The following is a 17,177-nucleotide window of genomic DNA, read 5'->3' on the forward strand; positions in this document are numbered from 1 at the left end:
TTCTGATGTTGTTTAGTGGCACCTGGAGCACTAAAGAAGTCAATTTCTGTGTCCTGTAATGGCTTTTTAACGAGCCATGTGGAGCCAGATTGCATGAAATGTCTCTACTGCCATCTGGTGTCGAGACAATGCGTTTACATCCAATGTCATCTGGATAGCTGAGGTGCGACAGCTGCTGCTACAGCTTGTCTGTTAGATCAAAGTGAAATAATAAATAATAAGCATGGCTTATTATACAGAGGCATGTCTTCTTTCAAGTTCAAATTAATGAATTAATTAATTAATTTATAATAATAATAATAAATAGTAATAATAAACAGTGCTTGTAAAACTGGCATGGCATTTGGATTATTCATTATTAATTATTTTAAATTGAAATAATTATAAGTTGTATTGTTAGAAGTCTATTCTTTTCACGAGATCAAGTTATATTATATATAACTTATTACAATAACCTTTAAAGACGGGATATCGTTAAATATTTTTTCTGTCCAGTGACTATAACATACTCCAAAAAGCTTAATGTCGTGGTGTTTGACAGTTTCGTTTTACTCTGGGAACTGTTTAATGCGTGCACTCTGGGTATACAAGTGCGGAAGAGAGCCAATTGCAACCATTAAAGATCCTGAAGATTGTGGCCAGAAAAGTGTACGAAATACATTAGACACTGCATATCTCATGGGACGCTATGTTTGGCGGAATCCAATGCTGCACATCACACCATCAGTACAGTGAAGTATTTTGGTGGTAGTATCGTGTCCAGTTTACCGTTGGCCTCTTGGTTGATGTGAATACTCAATAACAACTTTTACATCGATTTTTAACTCTGACTTCAATATCATGGGCTGTTTTGCGCAGGTTCATGACATCAAATCCCAGTCCAAAATGTACATTTTTGGCTTCTGTCAGGATTTTCAAGCAAAACACACACCAGGTTTGGGCTCTGTGGGTGAAAAACATCAGGAATAAAAAGTTCTGACTCTAATAAAATAAATATGCATGGTGTTCATATATTTGATGTGAAGTTTGAATCGTGTTCATAAAAATAAAATAAAAAAGCTGTGCTGCAATCATAAGTAGGTCAGTTTTAATAGAGGAAGCAGAACAATTTGAGATCTTCTGGTTTAAAGCGGTCATAACTAAAGAATTTGTGTCACTTGTAATCATGTGAAATAATAACTGAAATCTTTTCCATCCTTGCCACGCCCACTTTTGGCAGTGTTGGTTGTTGGACTGTGTATTTTTTTTCTTACACAACACCTTCTGATTGCTTGTGGTTGGTGATTGTCTAATACCAGGATTTGGACATTACCCGAGTGTGTTACTAGGGAAAAGAATGATAGAAAAAAACATGAGCACCATGAATTCAAAGCATTCTGCAACTGGTTACTTGTTAGGAGCACGAGGACTGTAAGTGAATTTGGAAACACTTGCTGGTGAATTAGCTTCCACAGAGAAGTTTCACTTCCCTCATTCACTCCAACTCAGGAGCTGCTCCTTTCCTGACAAACAGAGAAGCAGAGACAGAGACCAAAGGCATTACTGCAACATCACAAGGTAAATCTACATGCAAATCTTCTTTGTATACTATTATATTAAAGGTTAGATTAAAGTAAACATTTCGACTGTTCTTTTATATTAAAAGGAAATGCTTGTTTAAAATGAACTGTGAAGGAATTTTCCTTGCAGCTACACTGAATGCAATTATTCATGAGCGTATTCTAAACATAAGAGAAAACCGGTTCTTGTCTCTGATTTCTAAATGCTGTTTTTTTTAACATGATAAACATATCTATATATAACTATAAATAGAGTTTGTACTTTTCTAGTGATTCTTCCAAGAGGAAATCTTACATCTTTACAATCAGTGATCTATCTTGACAAAGACGCAAACGAATCACAGGTCATGCGTTTAATTAAGTCTAGGCTTCATTCAATTCAGGGGTTGACCGCCGTCATGTGACTTCTCAACAGACACACGGCTCTTTCACGGCTTCACAATAAATCGAGACAGCTCGTCTCAAACATCACTAAAGAAGAAACGTATTAAAGGTCACATGGTTTGTGTTGGGGTGCAGTGGCCCATGGGATAACCTGAATGATCTGCTCAAGATCAGCTCCATAAATCATGCCAGCTGTTTCTCTTATAGATCGTTGAGGCTTTAGCAAAAAATATGTACACAAGGAAATTGTTGCAGTATAACTGAAGCAGTATATTCTCGGTAGTTCCATCCCATCGCACAAGGAAGTTCACGAACTTCCTGTTAGTCACATGCTGAAATGGATAAGTTACTGTGAGTCGATAAAAAACAATAAAGGCCTTGTTAACTCTGATAAACGTAGAATGAATTTAAAGACATAAGCAACCTTTGTTTAACTTTGTTCATTCATGTCATTGTTCATATGGTACAATAGTTACATCAATCACTGGACAAAAAAAAGTCTTGCTTTTCTGTCAAATAAAATGCCCTAACATTTGCTCAACTCTAAACTCTTTAGTTTTCAACTTATTTCTATGCATGCACAGGTGAGGGAAAGAAATTCAAGAAAAGACACTACTGTTAAATTACTACAAGTTATTATAATCAACTCTGAATGTGGGCCTGGATTGCCGTATAATGCTCCTTAAAGAAAATTTCAGTCAGTGTTTTTATCAGCACGGGTCACATGATTGTCTGACTGGAACGTGTGTGTGTGTGTTATCTAGTGTGATTAAAAGCTTTGACTTGGCAAGAGAACGCTTGCAAAAGTGTCAGGTTTCCAAAATAGCACAAGGGATTTACGGAGTGACAGATTACACACACATGCTGCTGATCTGGCCTGGTGCCCACTTGTGTGTGTGTGTCTCAGGTCAGAGTGGACATGGTGTCTCTGTGGTGTGTGTTGGCTTTGCTCACCTTTTTCTCTCCGGAGGCTTCAGGAACTAACCCCGGAGTTATACTTAGAGTCACACAGAAGGGACTCGAGTATGGTGAGTACTGCACTATAGACAAGTCTGAATAGTTCATATAGCAAACAAAAATACAGTAACATACAGAGCCCTCTACTAATATTGGCACCCTTGGTAAACATGAGCAAAGAAGGCTGTGAAAAATTGTCTTTATTGTTTAACCTTTTTGATCTTTAGTTCAAAAAATTTACAAAAAATACTCTGCTCTTATGGATATCAAACAATTGCAAACACAACACAGGTTTATATATATATATATATATATATATATATATATAAAAAAACTTTTTTAAATATAGGTGTGCAACAATTATTGCCATCCTTTTAGTCAATACTTTGTGCTACCTCCCTTTGCCAAGATAACAGCTGTGAGTCTTCTCCTCTATGACAGAGGAATCAAGAGCTGAGAAATCTCAGTCTACTGCCATTCTGAAATCCTAGTACAGCTACAATAAAAAAGGCCTGAAATTCAAAGGAACTCCATTTTATTTTGCATTTTCCACTTCATCTTTGTACAATTTCATATTTCTGAGCGGTTGTTTCTCCTGCAGGTCGTCAGATTGGCCTTGTCACCCTACAGAAGAAGCTCAAAACCGTCAAAATCCCAGACATGAGCGGCTCGGAGAAGGTGTCTCCCATAGGCAAAGTCTCGTATAGTCTGACAGGGTGAGACAGAAAATCTACTCTTCTTCTATTTCTATATTAAAATGGACAAAATATTACCAGGTTACTTATTCTAGGAGATTTTTTTTTTTTTAAATCTTGACTTGTATCAGAATGAAACCCATCCTGCTCCACGTCAACATAACAGATACTTATCTAACAATATATAATTTAGAGATTTAATAATTGAATTTCTTTGGGGGGGGGGGGGGGGGGACGACAAAATATGTAGTTTGGTCAGTCAATTAAGTATTTATATCTATATATGTTTGTGTATTAGTATTTACATACCATATGAAGGTCACTGATTGAAAATGTCTGCCTGTGATGTTGCTCTTTACAGGGGAGAATCGTAGAGGTGCCGATAATTATGAAACCAATGTCCTGCATATATTTCTGTAGAAGAGAAAAAACAGCTGAAAAAAAGATGAAATATGACATTACTTGTGGACTGATCCTGGTAATCCTCGTTATATTTCATTCTTTCTGTCCCTGACAGCATACAGATCCTAGATCTCGGGTTGCCCAAGTCGGCTGTGGGGTTGGTACCTGGCACCGGGGTGAGTCTGTCCATCGGCGATGCCTACATTAACCTGCATGGCAACTGGAGGGTCAAATACCTCAGAATCATGTATGCAAATGTCACACGATTGTCTATTTTCAGTATACTGTAAGATATTTTTACTGAACATGGTGTACGTTTTGTAGAAAGGACAGCGGATCGTTCGACTTGTCCGTTAGCGGACTCAGCATCAGCGCCACCATCAGCGTTAAAGGAGATGACACAGGGCGTCCGGTGGTCAGCAGTGCTAACTGTGCAGCCTCTGTTGGCAATGTCAAGATCAAGTTTCATGGAGGTGCCAGGTAATCCATCACATCTGCTACACACCAAGCTAGGTGTTAAATTATCTCTATAAATAAGAGTTCACGGTTTTTGGTGTATCACTATAACTTCCAGTTTTTAAAAAGATCATCAGAGCAAGTATCAAATTATAAATTTAACAATTTACAAAACATGTTTGAGGTTTGCTTCTTTGATTTTGAACTTGTACACATTAGCTAATAAGTAGCTAGAAGTTTAGTAGGTGTTAGATGGGCTAGTTTATGTAGAGTTCTCTAGAGTTTATACCGAATGGTGCGTAAAACAAACCAAAAAAACCATACAGCCCGTCGCAATTTTGCGGATGGAAATGCCTTGTTGATGACTGAGAGGTCAGAGGAGAATGATCAGATTCAAATAAGCACTCTTTACAAACGTGGTGAGCAGAAAGGCATCTCAGAACGCACAACACATCATGGGATGGGCTACAACAGAAGACCCCACTGAGCTCCACTACTGCCAGCCAAGAACTAGAATCTCAGGGTAAAGTTGGCAGAGATTCACCCAGAATACAAACTTTTGGTAATGCACTTATATAAGTGCTTTTTTAACCGTAGCAGTTAGAATCCAAAGCGCTTTACCCTGAGTCTCATTCACCCATTCAGACACACACTCACATACCAGTGGTAGTAGAGCTGCCATGCAAGGCACTAACTTGCCATTGGGAGCAACTTGGAGTTCAGTGTCTTGCCCAAGGACACTTCGGTATGTGGAATCATGTGGGCTGTGAATCAAACCACCAACCCTACAACCCGCTCTACCACTTGAGCCACAGCCACCCAATTTTTTTTCAATTGGCCAGTTTCAACCTTTATTACCTATTTACTCTTTAAAGTGTTCCTAAATAGTTCCTAGTTTAAGTGACTGGGAAGATAAAAATTCCCTGAATACTTCACTACAATTTCCTAACAAGGAAAAATGGTTTGCTCTTTTTCCACGTGATGTAATATGTTTTTACAAACAACAGAAACGCTTTATTTCAATTGTTGTTAGATGCATGAGAAAAAAAAATGAATTCCTTCAACTCGGAGCAGTCACTACCTCTGACATTGTTTGTATTATGTTTATATTAACCTGCACATTGATATTTCCAGTAAATAATATTTTATTCCATTTCCTTTCCACTCACTCAGCTGGTTGTATAATCTGTTTAAGCACTACATCGAGAAGGCTCTGCGCAGTGAGCTACAGAAACAGGTATCAACACGCCAAGTACATAAAACAGAAGGAAATCACTTGCTTTTCATTTCGTTAAAAATGCTTGTTGTTTTAGATCTGTTCTCTGGTGGCTGAAGCCATAGAGGAGATGAATCCCCATCTGAAAACTCTAAATGGTATGGTCGATATGCACGTGCAATATTCAACACACGATATATTCAACTATATCTCTTACGCTTTGACACGAACATGACTAAAATCCCAGAAGACTGATATTTACATGCTTTTATATGTTTTAGTTCTCGCGCAAGTTGACAAGTACGCTGAAATCGAGTATTCCATGGTGGAGTCTCCGCTCATGTCTAATTCAAGCATTGATCTCAGTTTAAAGGTGAGCTGAAGCTGAATTCTCCCTGAAAAAAAGTCAATATGTAATATTTATCTTTTCACATCTCTCTCTCTCTCTCTCTCTCTCTCTCATGCTCTGCAGGGGGAGTTCTACAACATCGGGCAGCATAAGGAGCCCCCGTTCTCCCCTACACCGTTCTCCCTGCCTGCTCAGGACAGCAACATGATGTATATCGGATTATCAGCCTTCACCCTGAACTCAGCCGGATTCGTGTACAACAACGCCGGAGTGCTCAGCCTCTACATAACAGACGACATGGTGAGCTACAACCACTGCTGGCTGTTTCTTATGAAAAATGAATAAGATATCAATAATACTATAACTCTAGAAATATTTGCACCCTTTAGAAATTTGAGATTAAAACCTGCATCTCTGCCAGGAGGTCAAGACCCCAGACATACACCCAGTCAAGACAGAAATGGTCATATGACACAAAATTCACATTTTGTACCAGTCTCTGGATTTTTCCCTTTATTTTCTCTCTAATTTCATTATACGTGACACGTGCTTCCTCTGAGACACGTGAAGTAAGCCAGCTGAATCTTTTTGAACTCAAGCAGCATTACAGGAAAGTGCTATCTGCCCTCTTCCACATACATGAACCCATACACAGATGTCCATAATTGGCTAGTGTCACTGTGATTGACAGGGAGTAGAGAGTGCAGTATGTGATCCTTCCCACCCAGAGAGAAAAGGCCAATTTTTGCTCTTTTGGACTCCCAGTAACGGATGACTGTGGGATCATCAGGATTCAAACTCGTGATCTCAGGAAGCTGAATTCGTCTGAATGTTCCTTTTCTGAATTGGTCATGTCCATTCACAAACCTGACAACAAAGTTTGAAATGTTTTGCTTGGAGGAGGGTTCAAGATTTTCTACAAGTGTCTTTAAGCAGGATTTTTGTTGTTGTTGTTGTTCTTTTCATCAAGGGTGCCACTAATTCTCAAATTAACTTTAGATTCTCTATAATGAAACAGAGCTTTACTTTTTTTCCTGTGGACTTTGTAGTGCACTAAATCACATTCATAGATTAACGGAGTGTAAAATATGTATCTTTCCAGATCCCTTCCAGTTTTCCTATTCGACTGAACACAAAGACATTTGGGACCTTCATTCCACAAGTAAGAAAAAAACTTGCCATTTTCTTAACACTCATTTTGTGCTTACAAAGAGGTTTTGAGCAAAAGTTTTAGGCACCCTATTTTTAATACAAACTTTGTTATAGACTTTTATTTTACAACGTCTACATTATCCAGTCAGTACAAAAACATTTTAGATTCCCATACATTAGTTTTCCAGCACAAAATTAAACATTACAGAAAAATGTTTGTATGTCAGTAAAGTAAGCAGCATATTAAGTGGTAAGATACACATTTCAGACAAAAAACACAATGAAGGCTGCTGGATTTTGCTGCAAATTAAGAAGCAAAGAAGAACCGTGTCTGGTTCTGCAAGATACTCAATAAAACTTAAGCTCATTACCTTATAAAACTGCACTAATTGTACCTGAGACTACTTTTTTTTTTTTCTTTTAAAGCAAAGGGTCGTCACACCAAATATCGCCTTTGTTCCATTTATGACTGTTGACTGCTCATTATAGTGTTTTGTAGTGTAATGGAGAAACATTTAATTTCATTATTTTGAACGCATATTTGCTCTAGAGCATTTCTTTGCATGTGTATAATAGAAAAAAGGTTGAGAATAAATTCCACCTTCAAGATGGTGGCTAAAATTAATTAGCATGATCTTACTGGTCATTATTAGCATTGTTCACGTGAAATATTTCCTTAACTGAAAACATTTAACATGGGTATTTTTGGATTGGAGAGTATGTGACATTTGTAGTGTTCTGGCTGAAGAATTCTTTGACATGTTTTGGGTAAGGGATCTCCGTAATGAGCAATAGTTGGCAGCTGCATATTTGGGTGAAGAACTGTTTGAACACGTGGATGCTTAGGTTAAATATCCCTTTAATGGGTCATATTTAGCAGTTGCCGATTTGGGTGAAGAATATATTTACCGTAGATATATCATATATCATATCTGTGTGAAGCATTAACTACACAGAGCAATATTCAGCATGACAATATTTGGATGAAGTATCTCTTTAATAGGGTAAGCTTGGAATTATAAGGTTCTACTCAAAAAAATACTTAGTCATAGAAATTAAATATCTTAAATTTTTTTCTAAAAGTCTCAGATTATTATCGTATAATTCCGAGCTCTCGACTTATCATTAGCATGTTTGCATGAAGTACCTCTTTAACGTGCAACTCCAGATTGCTAAGCAGTACCCTGGGCTGATGATGAAGCTCCTGGTGAAGGCTGAGAAGGAGCCGAACGTCTCATTTGAGCCTGACAATGTGACGCTGCAGGCAAGCAGCACAGTTACAGCCTACGCCATTCAGCCCAACGCCACGCTGTCTCCTCTCTTCGTCCTCAACGTCGTGAGTAACACCGACATGACGTGACTTTCTGGAAGGAGTTAAATATTTCTTGACACGTGATACACGTGTTTTGTGTACAGAATGCCAGCGTGAGCGCTCGGATTTACGTCAGCGGCCTCACAGTGGCTGGAAATTTGAGTCTCGACGAGTAAGTTCCAGAATGTAATAAACTGTAAATATTCTGTCTGAACATATGGGATTTTAATTTATTTATTCATGTATTTCTATAGAATGGACATGACATTAGCGACGAGCTACGTGGGACCGTTTCAGGTACAAGGTCAAACAGACCAATTTTAATACATCTGCTGAAGCATAAATCTAAATGTCCAATCATTTTCATGTCCAACAGGTGAAATCACTCGACAGTTTTCTCACCATGATCATGAAAGCTGTTGTGATACCCGTGGTTAACGGTGAGTACATAATCTGATGCATTGAGATTTCTTTTATGATTTTTTTTTTTAATCTCTGAAATGCTCTCGACAGCTCTCCTACGGCAAGGTTATCCTCTACCTGCCATCGGAAACATGAATCTGGTCAACACTCAGCTACAGATCCTGAAGGTACGAGAATGAAATTTGGTCAACTTTATAACAGATGCCCTTTTTAATAAATGTATCTAATCCTTGATTCTGAACATTTGGCTAGGATTATGTGTTAATCGGGACAGACGTCCAGTTCACCGGATAGGCCTTACCTGATGTCTACTAACAGTGGATTCCTTTTACAAACAAAACTGTTTGCTTCCTTTCTTTACAACTATCCATGACCTTTATACAAATTCATCAATAAATAAATAAACATGATATTTCTATGTCTGTTTTTTTTTTGCCCCCACCAACTCCATCCAACGCCTAAGGAACATGTTAACATATAGCGGCCTGTTCATTACGATGCTGTTCACAAGTCCATTTCCTGTTGTCACTCAAAGAGGTGTGGCTCAGAGCATGGCCTCCTCGCAGGCTCTGGGAGTTCACTGACATAGTCTGCAAAAAAGACAGAAAGAGCAGTAAAGAACTGATTATGGACAGGTTCATCAGTGCCAATGTACATCTGATTGTAACCTTGAACGAAACAGAGATGCAAAAGAAAATTTAAGAGCCTGATGTTAGAGCTCACCCTCACCCTTATCTGTACATAGTCTCTCAGCTTCGTGTACAACAATGGCGGAGTGCTCGGCCTCTACGTAACAGACAACATGGTGAGTTACAACCACTGTAGGCTGTCACTTATTTAAAAAGTTACTTCATGTGTAAGCCGAAGCACCGGCAACATGACATTCACTAGATGACATATCTGAGCCAAAACATTCCTGTCAGTCAGGTTTAACAGAGTTAGGCACAGACCACAGGGTGAGCACCCCCTGCTGGCCTCACTGTTACCACTTCTATGAGCAACATTACTTCTCCCCAGGAGGTCTCCCATTCGGGTACTGGCCAGGCTCAACCCTACTAAGCTTCAGTGGGAAACCAGACAACAACTGCAGGGACATTTGGTTCTGTTAACAGCTCCATAGAAGAGAGAGATAGATGGATGGGTAATTTGTTCATTTTATTGCTGACTTCCTAAGCTATTGCAGCATGTCAGAAAATATATATTTTTTAAAGATTAACACAGCAAGTATACTCATGTATATGTGGGTTGTTTGAATGCGACTCCAACGAGGATTTCAAAACAGTAGCACAAATTCACAAAGTCTTCACAGTTGCTAAAAATTTTTAATAACAATTTGTGAAATAAATTAACCAAACAAAACAGGAGAATGTGAATTTCTCTTGCAACCCTACTTGCAAATCAAGGGTTACAAACCCTTGTTTGGGAAGTCCTTGTTAAGGTCCAGTGGCCTGTTCCTTACTATGCCGCTCACAAGTTCATTTCCTACTGCCAGTCAGGGAGGTGTGGCTGAAGGCGTGGCCTCGTAGGCTCTGGGAGTTCGCTGAAGTAATCTATAAAGGAAAAAAAACAGAAAGATCCGGCAAACGATCGTCACAGCCATGCGGCACTCTTTAATATTACGGCAACACAGAGTAAATCACACAGACATAAAGTAGCAGCTTCACCCATGCCAATGTGCACTGATTGTAACTTTGAACTGAGCAGAGAACGAACAAAGAATGTTTTCATCTCACCTTCACTAGTACATAGTCTCCCGCTTTAACAGGGGCAGTAATAGTTCCTGTGGGATCAGAGGGCAGATCCTTTCTGGGAAAAATCACTTTGACGTTGCCGTCATTCCGACCGCAAAGATCCTCAGGTGACCTTTTACTCTCCTGTGACATATAAAGACAATCAAATTTTACGGCATTAAAATTAGCATTATGCAAGGGATCACACGAACAATCTTTCGTCCGCTTTTATGCTAAGCTTGAATAAAAATGTGAAATTCCATCGAAGGAAAAAAAAAACGAAGAAAATGAGCCAGGAAGTTGAGAGAGTGTCCTCAACCTTAAGTTTAGCATATGAACTTCATATAAATTTTAATATGGCTGCTTTCACCAGGCAATAAAAAAAGATTACTGTAGTTAGTTAAGCTAGCTACGTTAGCTAGCTAGCTTGTTTCTACTTCATGAGCTTTTGGTTCTCAGACCAAGCATTCTTGGAGGAGACTATGTTTGTTTCCCACTAATTAATCAATAAAATAAATAACTAAATATTTGACAGTTCCTTGACTGCAGTACTTACTCCCTCCACTAGGACGAGCTGCGTGCTCCCTGTGAGAGCTGCGTTCACTTTAGCAGCTTCCTCTCGGAACACGGATACGAGCTCTTCCAAACGCCTCTGCTTTACCTCGGCAGGGACGTCGTCTTGGAGACGGTGGTACGCGTGCGTTTTCTGTAGAGAAATCAGGTGTTAGCGCTTTCTACAAATAATGTTCAGTTGTGTACGAGCGATGCGACCACTCACCTTCCTCATGCTGTAGGCAAACAGGAAGCCTACGTTGTAACCCACCTCCCTGACCAGAGACAGCGTCTGCTGGTGCTCCTCCTCCGTCTCACCACAGAACCCGGCGATGAAGTCACTGCTCAGACTGACCCCTGAGTGTAGAAACGATGTGTATTTATAGCGTTTTTAACTTGCACTGGATTACTAGATTTTACACGCTGACTGGTTAATAATCCTGAAATAAACCTGGGATTATCTTTCGAACGTTTTCCACCAAGTCCAGGTACGCCTCCCTGGTGTAGCTGTTAAAAATAGAGAGCAATGTGACTTAACGTGAGGCTCAAGGCGTCCGAGAGAAACTCTCCTGGTTGTGTGAATTCTTATCGCCGTCTTACCCGCGTCTCATGGATTGTAAAACCCGACTGCTGCCGCTCTGAGCTGGGAGGTGGATCTGCTTACAGATGTTGTTCCTCTCCTGGATCAACTCTAATACCTACATAAAACAAACATACATGCAAATATATTTGAATAGTCTTGAAAAGCCTATTAAAGTCGAGCAGCGAGTACTTTTTTCCATACGGACTAAAAGGAATTACGGTCCTATAAGGAACTACGGTATCAGTAACCCGTTTACCTCATCCGGAAAGTCTTTGGGATGTGGAGAGGTGAAGCGTATCCTCATGTCAGAATCGATTGTGGAGACCCGGTCCAGAAGATCAGCGAAACGTAGGCCTCCATGCTTTTTGCGATACACCGTGTTGAAACCCCGACTGAGATCTGAAACCAGCCCCGAGGTGCTGATCTGCGTCTCAGAGACGTCCCTGTAGCTGTTCACGTTCTGCCCTAACAGAGTCACCTCCTTCACTCCCTACAGCCACCGGAATAATACACACAGATATATAGTACACGTTTTATCAATGAATAATAACTAGAGTATAGTTTTAAAAAAGAAGAAGAGGAAGAAGAAGTCACTTGGTCAGAAAGCCTGCGCACTTCTTCCAGTATGGAGGACATGGGTCTGCTCCGCTCTCTCCCGCGAGTGAAAGGCACGATACAGTAGCTGCACATGTTGTCACAGCCACGCATAATGGACCTGACGAATAAAATCAGAGCGTGAGATGAAGAGGATGAGCGTGACTTTCCCTTGAAAGAAGGGAAGTCAATCAGAGAGCTTCAGAGTGCATTCGAAGAGTGGAGCGAAATTTTTATTTATTTTTTTGCTGTCGTGTTAGGTCTGAACGTGGATGGTGAAATAAAGGTAACTTTCTGGATCGTTCTCTAATCAGATCTGAAAATGTGAATTCACGCCCGTCGCTATTGTTCACTATTTTTCTACGATCCTGAAGAGGACGCCATCAAGAGCTCCAGCTGAACACGACCTGTACTTCCTACGTTGTCAAACTCCATCAATTAACCTCGATCATCTGTTCTGCTGACGTTTTTCATCTCAGCCATGTGTAAAAATGTTTTTCAATATACTGTACAAGGGCATCCCCAAAAGTCTCCTTACGTAGTGGAGATTAAGACTTTTTAGCAAAATTTTCTTAAAATTTATTTATTTTCAAAAAGCGTTTAAGAATGCCTTTGAGCATGGGAACCTTCATGCTCACACAAAAGCGCTGTGTCCTGCACGATGGATCGGCATTACATCAGCGTAGGTCTCCTCCAGAGAAAGCAGGACGTTGCTGGCTCGCTGACCTCCATGAGCGAGAGACAGGAGTCGTGGTAGGTCTCTGTAAGCGTCGGGTCCTGCTATGACGTCCACCACCTTCTCCCTTTCTAACAGCTCGGTCTTCAGTCGCTCTGCCATGCAGCCTGAATGAGTGGAACACACACACACACAGGTTTAAAAAAATCCCAAACTCTTCTTCCACAAACACAAAAACACACAAGTTGAGAAATAAACTTGTAGACAAGACTTACCCAGTACTCCTATTTTTAACGGGACATCATCCTTCGGCCGCTTCTTTTTGAGGACTCCAAGCTGTTTGAGTCTGTTCCAGATCACCTGCTCTGCTTTTTCCCTGCGTAGAACAGAAAACAGAAGTAAATTCAATGCTGCTGAGCCATCACACATCCCTGAAAATATGTAAACAGTTAATGCGCTGCAAAAAAACGACATCTCGGCAAGTTAAGATATCTTGGATATAATTCAAATATATCTATTATTTCCTATTACTAGATGACAAGAAACTAAATATAAGACTTTTTTTTATTCTTTTCAAGCTTCATATTGTTCTTATTGTATTGCCAGATTATTTTGTTCTTTTTAGAAATAAAATGAGCAAAAAGCTCAAACTTTAAATTGTCTAGAAATAAGTTTAAAAAGCTTATATTCTGTTTATTGTTATATAATATAATATAATATAATATAATAGGAAATACTAGATATTTTGACTGTATTCAAAACTTGCTAAGACTTCGTTTTTGAAGCAGAGTGTTTTGACCGCGCCGAAGTAGAGCTAAGCAGTCGGGCCCCCCCCCCACCATTTAAGAATAATAATAAAGTCATCAAAACTCTGGAATAACACAAGTGCAACTATGGGAATTATGTTGTGATAAAAAAAATCCTAAATACATTTTATATTATATATTATTATTTTATAATAATTTCATATTTTAGCATCTTCAAAGTAGACACGCTTTTTGCCTAGAATTTCCAGAAATGAATTCTTGGCATTTTCTCAACCGATTTCTTGAGGAATTTCCCTCAGACGCTTTTTAAATAGTATTAAAATAGTTCTCACCTACACTGGACACTTATCGGCTGCTTTTCGGGATATTTCGCTCCGAGTCGTCCATTTAAAAAAAAAATTTTTGTAAATAAAATGTTCGTTTTTCTAATGAAAGAAACAAATATGTCGGCACAAATATATTTTTGCTTACAACACCGATTTCAAACATTTAATCATACACCTTCACTTCAAAAGGTTTTTTTTAAGATCATGAGAAACATTTTAGTCGAGTGTCCCCAAACTTTTGACAGGTAGTGTAAATGAAAATTGTGTCTCTGTCCAAATACTTATGGACCCCTACTGTATATAGCTATGCATTTTGATCACGATAATATGTGAAACACCCACAGAAAACAAAATGAACTGTAAACAGTCCTGAACTGTTTAGAGTGCTTGGTACATAAGATAAGCAAGGATAAGAAATCTCTGTCAAAACAAAAAAATTTTACTTTACGTGTGCAGGAGTGAGCAGCAAAATAACAAATGATTTTAGAATGTGTATTCGCCGATATCAGTATTTTAGAGGTCAAAATGTCCTTTTTTCATATTTCATTTTTCGAACCAAAACATTACATACAAAAATTTACATGTTTTATATATATATATATATATATATATATATATATATATATATATATATATATATATATATATATATATATATATATATATGTGTGTGTGTGTGTGTGTGTGTGTGTGACTTTTATCGCACCAAAATTCCTACCTTATGGAGCAGGTGACAAGCAGTACCACGTCTGCCTGTGAAGGAATTTTAATATATATAAGAATTAAACCCGGAGCAAACTTTTGTGAAAATAGTTTAAACAAATAGCAAAAAGTACCTCTGAGAGATCAGCTGTCCTTTGGTAGCCTCCTTTCTGAAGAATGGACCAGGCGATTTCCGTGTCATTCACATTCATTTGACAGCCGTACGTTTCAAAATACACTATGATAAAAGTGATAAAGAAAGTCGATGTTTAAAGCAGGAGTGAAATTTCAAAAGTACATTTAAAGATGCAGTGTGTAACTTTTGAGCATGTCAGGATTTCGAGCCTCCTCTGGTAGACGTATGCTTTTGCAAGCCACTTACAGAAAAATCATTTTGTAACACCTGAAGATGAATTAATATGGGCTGTGAGAGGAGAATCGATACACATATTAATAATGCTTGTGCTATTTTCTTATAGCCACTTTGCATTTTGTGAAGCTCAACAACATTTTGCTGCACATCACAGCTATATTCCTTGGTCTAACCCATTATTATGAATGACTAAGGGAATTTGGCCTGTGTGTTACCTCATACTTATACAAATGTGAAACAGGAAGTCATGGTTGAACAATTTCCTGTTCCTAGCCACCCAGGTGTACTTAAAAAAAAAAAAAAAAAAAAGTAAAATATCATTGGGAATATACTTCAAATATATTTTTCTCATATGAATTCATAGGGGTGCCAATAATTGTTGCACACCTATTTCCCCAGCCTTCTTTGCTCATATTTACCAAGGGTGCCAATATTAATGGAGAAGACTGTACATTATCATTCTAAATAGTAACATGATAGCTAGGTCCCGTTTCATTTATGTGGATAAGTGAGTAAGAAAGAAATTACTGAAGCTGTGCACTATTCTGCAATCCTACTTAGTGTGCTAGTGTGATTTAGGACATGACCCATGTTATTTAGTGGATATGTAGTTGGCCTCTTTAGCATGTGCTCTCACCTTTGCGTTGATTTGCCTCCGCAGAGTTTTCTGGAAGATATGGCTCTTCATATTCATGAACTTTGTTCTTATTTGCAGAAGAATGTTTAATAAAGTTGGTAAAACCCGGGCCGGACCGTAGTCTGGTTTTAAATTCCCCCAGCCTGCTCTCATCCTGGGTAACCGTTGGAGTCGCGCCTGTGGAGCAATAACGTCGGTGATAGTCGCGCGCGCGTCGAGATAAACTTTTATAAACGCTAAACATAAAGAGTCTGAGACTCCCTGCAGCTTTCATTTCTGACGGAAATGGAAAATTTATTACAATTAATTTTATTTTAATAAATCAGTCCTGGACCGGAAGTTAATAACCCAGTGGTGTCTGGCTGAGTCTAAACGCCTAGCAAAGATGCTAACAAGATTCAAGAATATTCCTGAGGTAAAATGTTTGAAGGCGTTATGAATTTCCGGCTAAATTAGTTGCACTTTTATTTTACCTGCGCTATTACAGAGTAACGTATGGAAGGAAATACATATTTAAAAATAACAATAATCACATGTAACCTCGCTATATGAATGTACAAGCACGCCAAAAGAGGTCTGGTTTCAAAATAAAAGTCAAAAATACGATTCATGGACCGAAAAGGGGGCATCTTTTTTATTTAATAAAAACGTATTTTTTATTTACTGTTAGAACTTTTATCAAAAGATAAGTGGATTTATAGACTTTGGGGGAGAGAATAACTTTTGACACTTAATCAAATTGATAAATCAATCATCTTCGTTTATTAATGTCTACAGAAAGTTTATGTAGTTTGTGTATTTTCAGTTCTTTGATTTTGTCAAAAATATATACAAAATTTGCCATGCTCTCCTCCAAATTGACATTAAGAATTCTGTTTAAACTATATATTAATATCTTTCATGTGGTTCAGTTCAGTTCAATTTCAGTCACTTTTTATTTTTTATTTCTCGTGACTTTTTTCTTCTTCTTCTTCCCCTGATGATGAATTTTCAGCAAGCAGTACTCCTATTTTTTAAGCTGTGGGGTTAGAATTGTTTCATAATTCCAGATAAATAGATTACGATCCACAAAAAATGTAGAGATTTACAAAAAAATGTAACAAATTGACAAATGCATTGAGATTCACAAATGTGTTCATAGTTTCACAAAAATAAATGGTCAAATAAATAAAATGAAATGTGCAAATAAATTAGTTTTTTACAAATATGTTTTTGTCACACACACAACTCTGCCTTGCATTCATTTGTGGATCGCGTCCGAACTCGCACATATCATCTAAGAACATCATTGTAACAACATCTAAAAGAAAACCAGCAACGTTATGGGTCATA

General features: G+C 38.4%; 2 protein-coding genes across 7 annotated transcripts; one reads left to right on the forward strand and one right to left on the reverse strand.

Annotated features, from left to right (window-relative positions):
• The first annotated feature begins 1,472 nt into the window (after positions 1–1,472).
• On the forward strand, positions 1,473–9,315 carry LOC100304639 (bactericidal permeability-increasing protein). The gene is given in 16 exon segments (NM_001200200.1): positions 1,473–1,557; positions 2,851–2,971; positions 3,502–3,616; positions 4,113–4,244; positions 4,322–4,477; positions 5,627–5,690; positions 5,767–5,827; positions 5,951–6,042; positions 6,142–6,318; positions 7,121–7,180; positions 8,339–8,506; positions 8,587–8,654; positions 8,737–8,779; positions 8,859–8,922; positions 8,996–9,072; positions 9,158–9,315. Coding segments are annotated over 15 exon segments (1,428 nt in total). The 5' UTR covers positions 1,473–1,557; positions 2,851–2,862; the 3' UTR covers positions 9,200–9,315.
• On the reverse strand, positions 8,771–16,443 carry cdk5rap1 (CDK5 regulatory subunit associated protein 1). 6 transcript variants are annotated; one of them, XR_006980738.2, is made up of 15 exons: positions 15,846–16,441; positions 14,970–15,073; positions 14,852–14,886; positions 13,316–13,416; positions 13,003–13,207; positions 12,365–12,485; positions 12,027–12,260; positions 11,788–11,885; positions 11,639–11,694; positions 11,414–11,544; positions 11,192–11,341; positions 10,639–10,779; positions 10,319–10,455; positions 9,635–9,691; positions 8,771–9,495 (listed from the first exon to the last, which is right to left on the reverse strand). XR_006980738.2 is itself a non-coding variant. In XM_017450631.3 (13 exons), exons 1-13 carry the CDS (start codon positions 16,117–16,119, stop codon positions 10,381–10,383), a joined length of 1,704 nt encoding a protein of 567 aa, XP_017306120.1. In that variant the 5' UTR covers positions 16,120–16,443; the 3' UTR covers positions 10,208–10,380. The 6 variants fall into 6 exon arrangements, 3 of the variants coding, with proteins under 3 accessions (XP_017306120.1, XP_053529963.1, XP_047005318.1); XR_006980737.2 differs by lacking the exon at positions 9,635–9,691; XR_006980739.2 differs by lacking the exon at positions 9,635–9,691 and having other exon boundaries at positions 10,297–10,455.
• Positions 16,444–17,177: the final 734 nt, after the last annotated feature.

Source organism: Ictalurus punctatus, chromosome 21 (genome assembly GCF_001660625.3).
Source record: "Ictalurus punctatus breed USDA103 chromosome 21, Coco_2.0, whole genome shotgun sequence".
Classification (NCBI taxonomy): Eukaryota; Metazoa; Chordata; class Actinopteri; order Siluriformes; family Ictaluridae; genus Ictalurus; species Ictalurus punctatus.

Coding starts and splice junctions, on each gene's coding strand:
- cdk5rap1 (XM_053673988.1), bottom strand. CDS start 16,119: ATGAAAGCTGCAGGGAGTCTCAGACTCTTTATGTTTAGCGTTTATAAA. Junction 15,074..15,845: donor GGAGGCAAATCAACGCAAAG/GTGAGAGCACAT, acceptor CTTTTATCATAG/TGTATTTTGAAACGTACGGC. Junction 10,456..10,638: donor GAGACTATGTACTAGTGAAG/GTGAGATGAAAA, acceptor TTTCCTTTATAG/ATTACTTCAGCGAACTCCCA.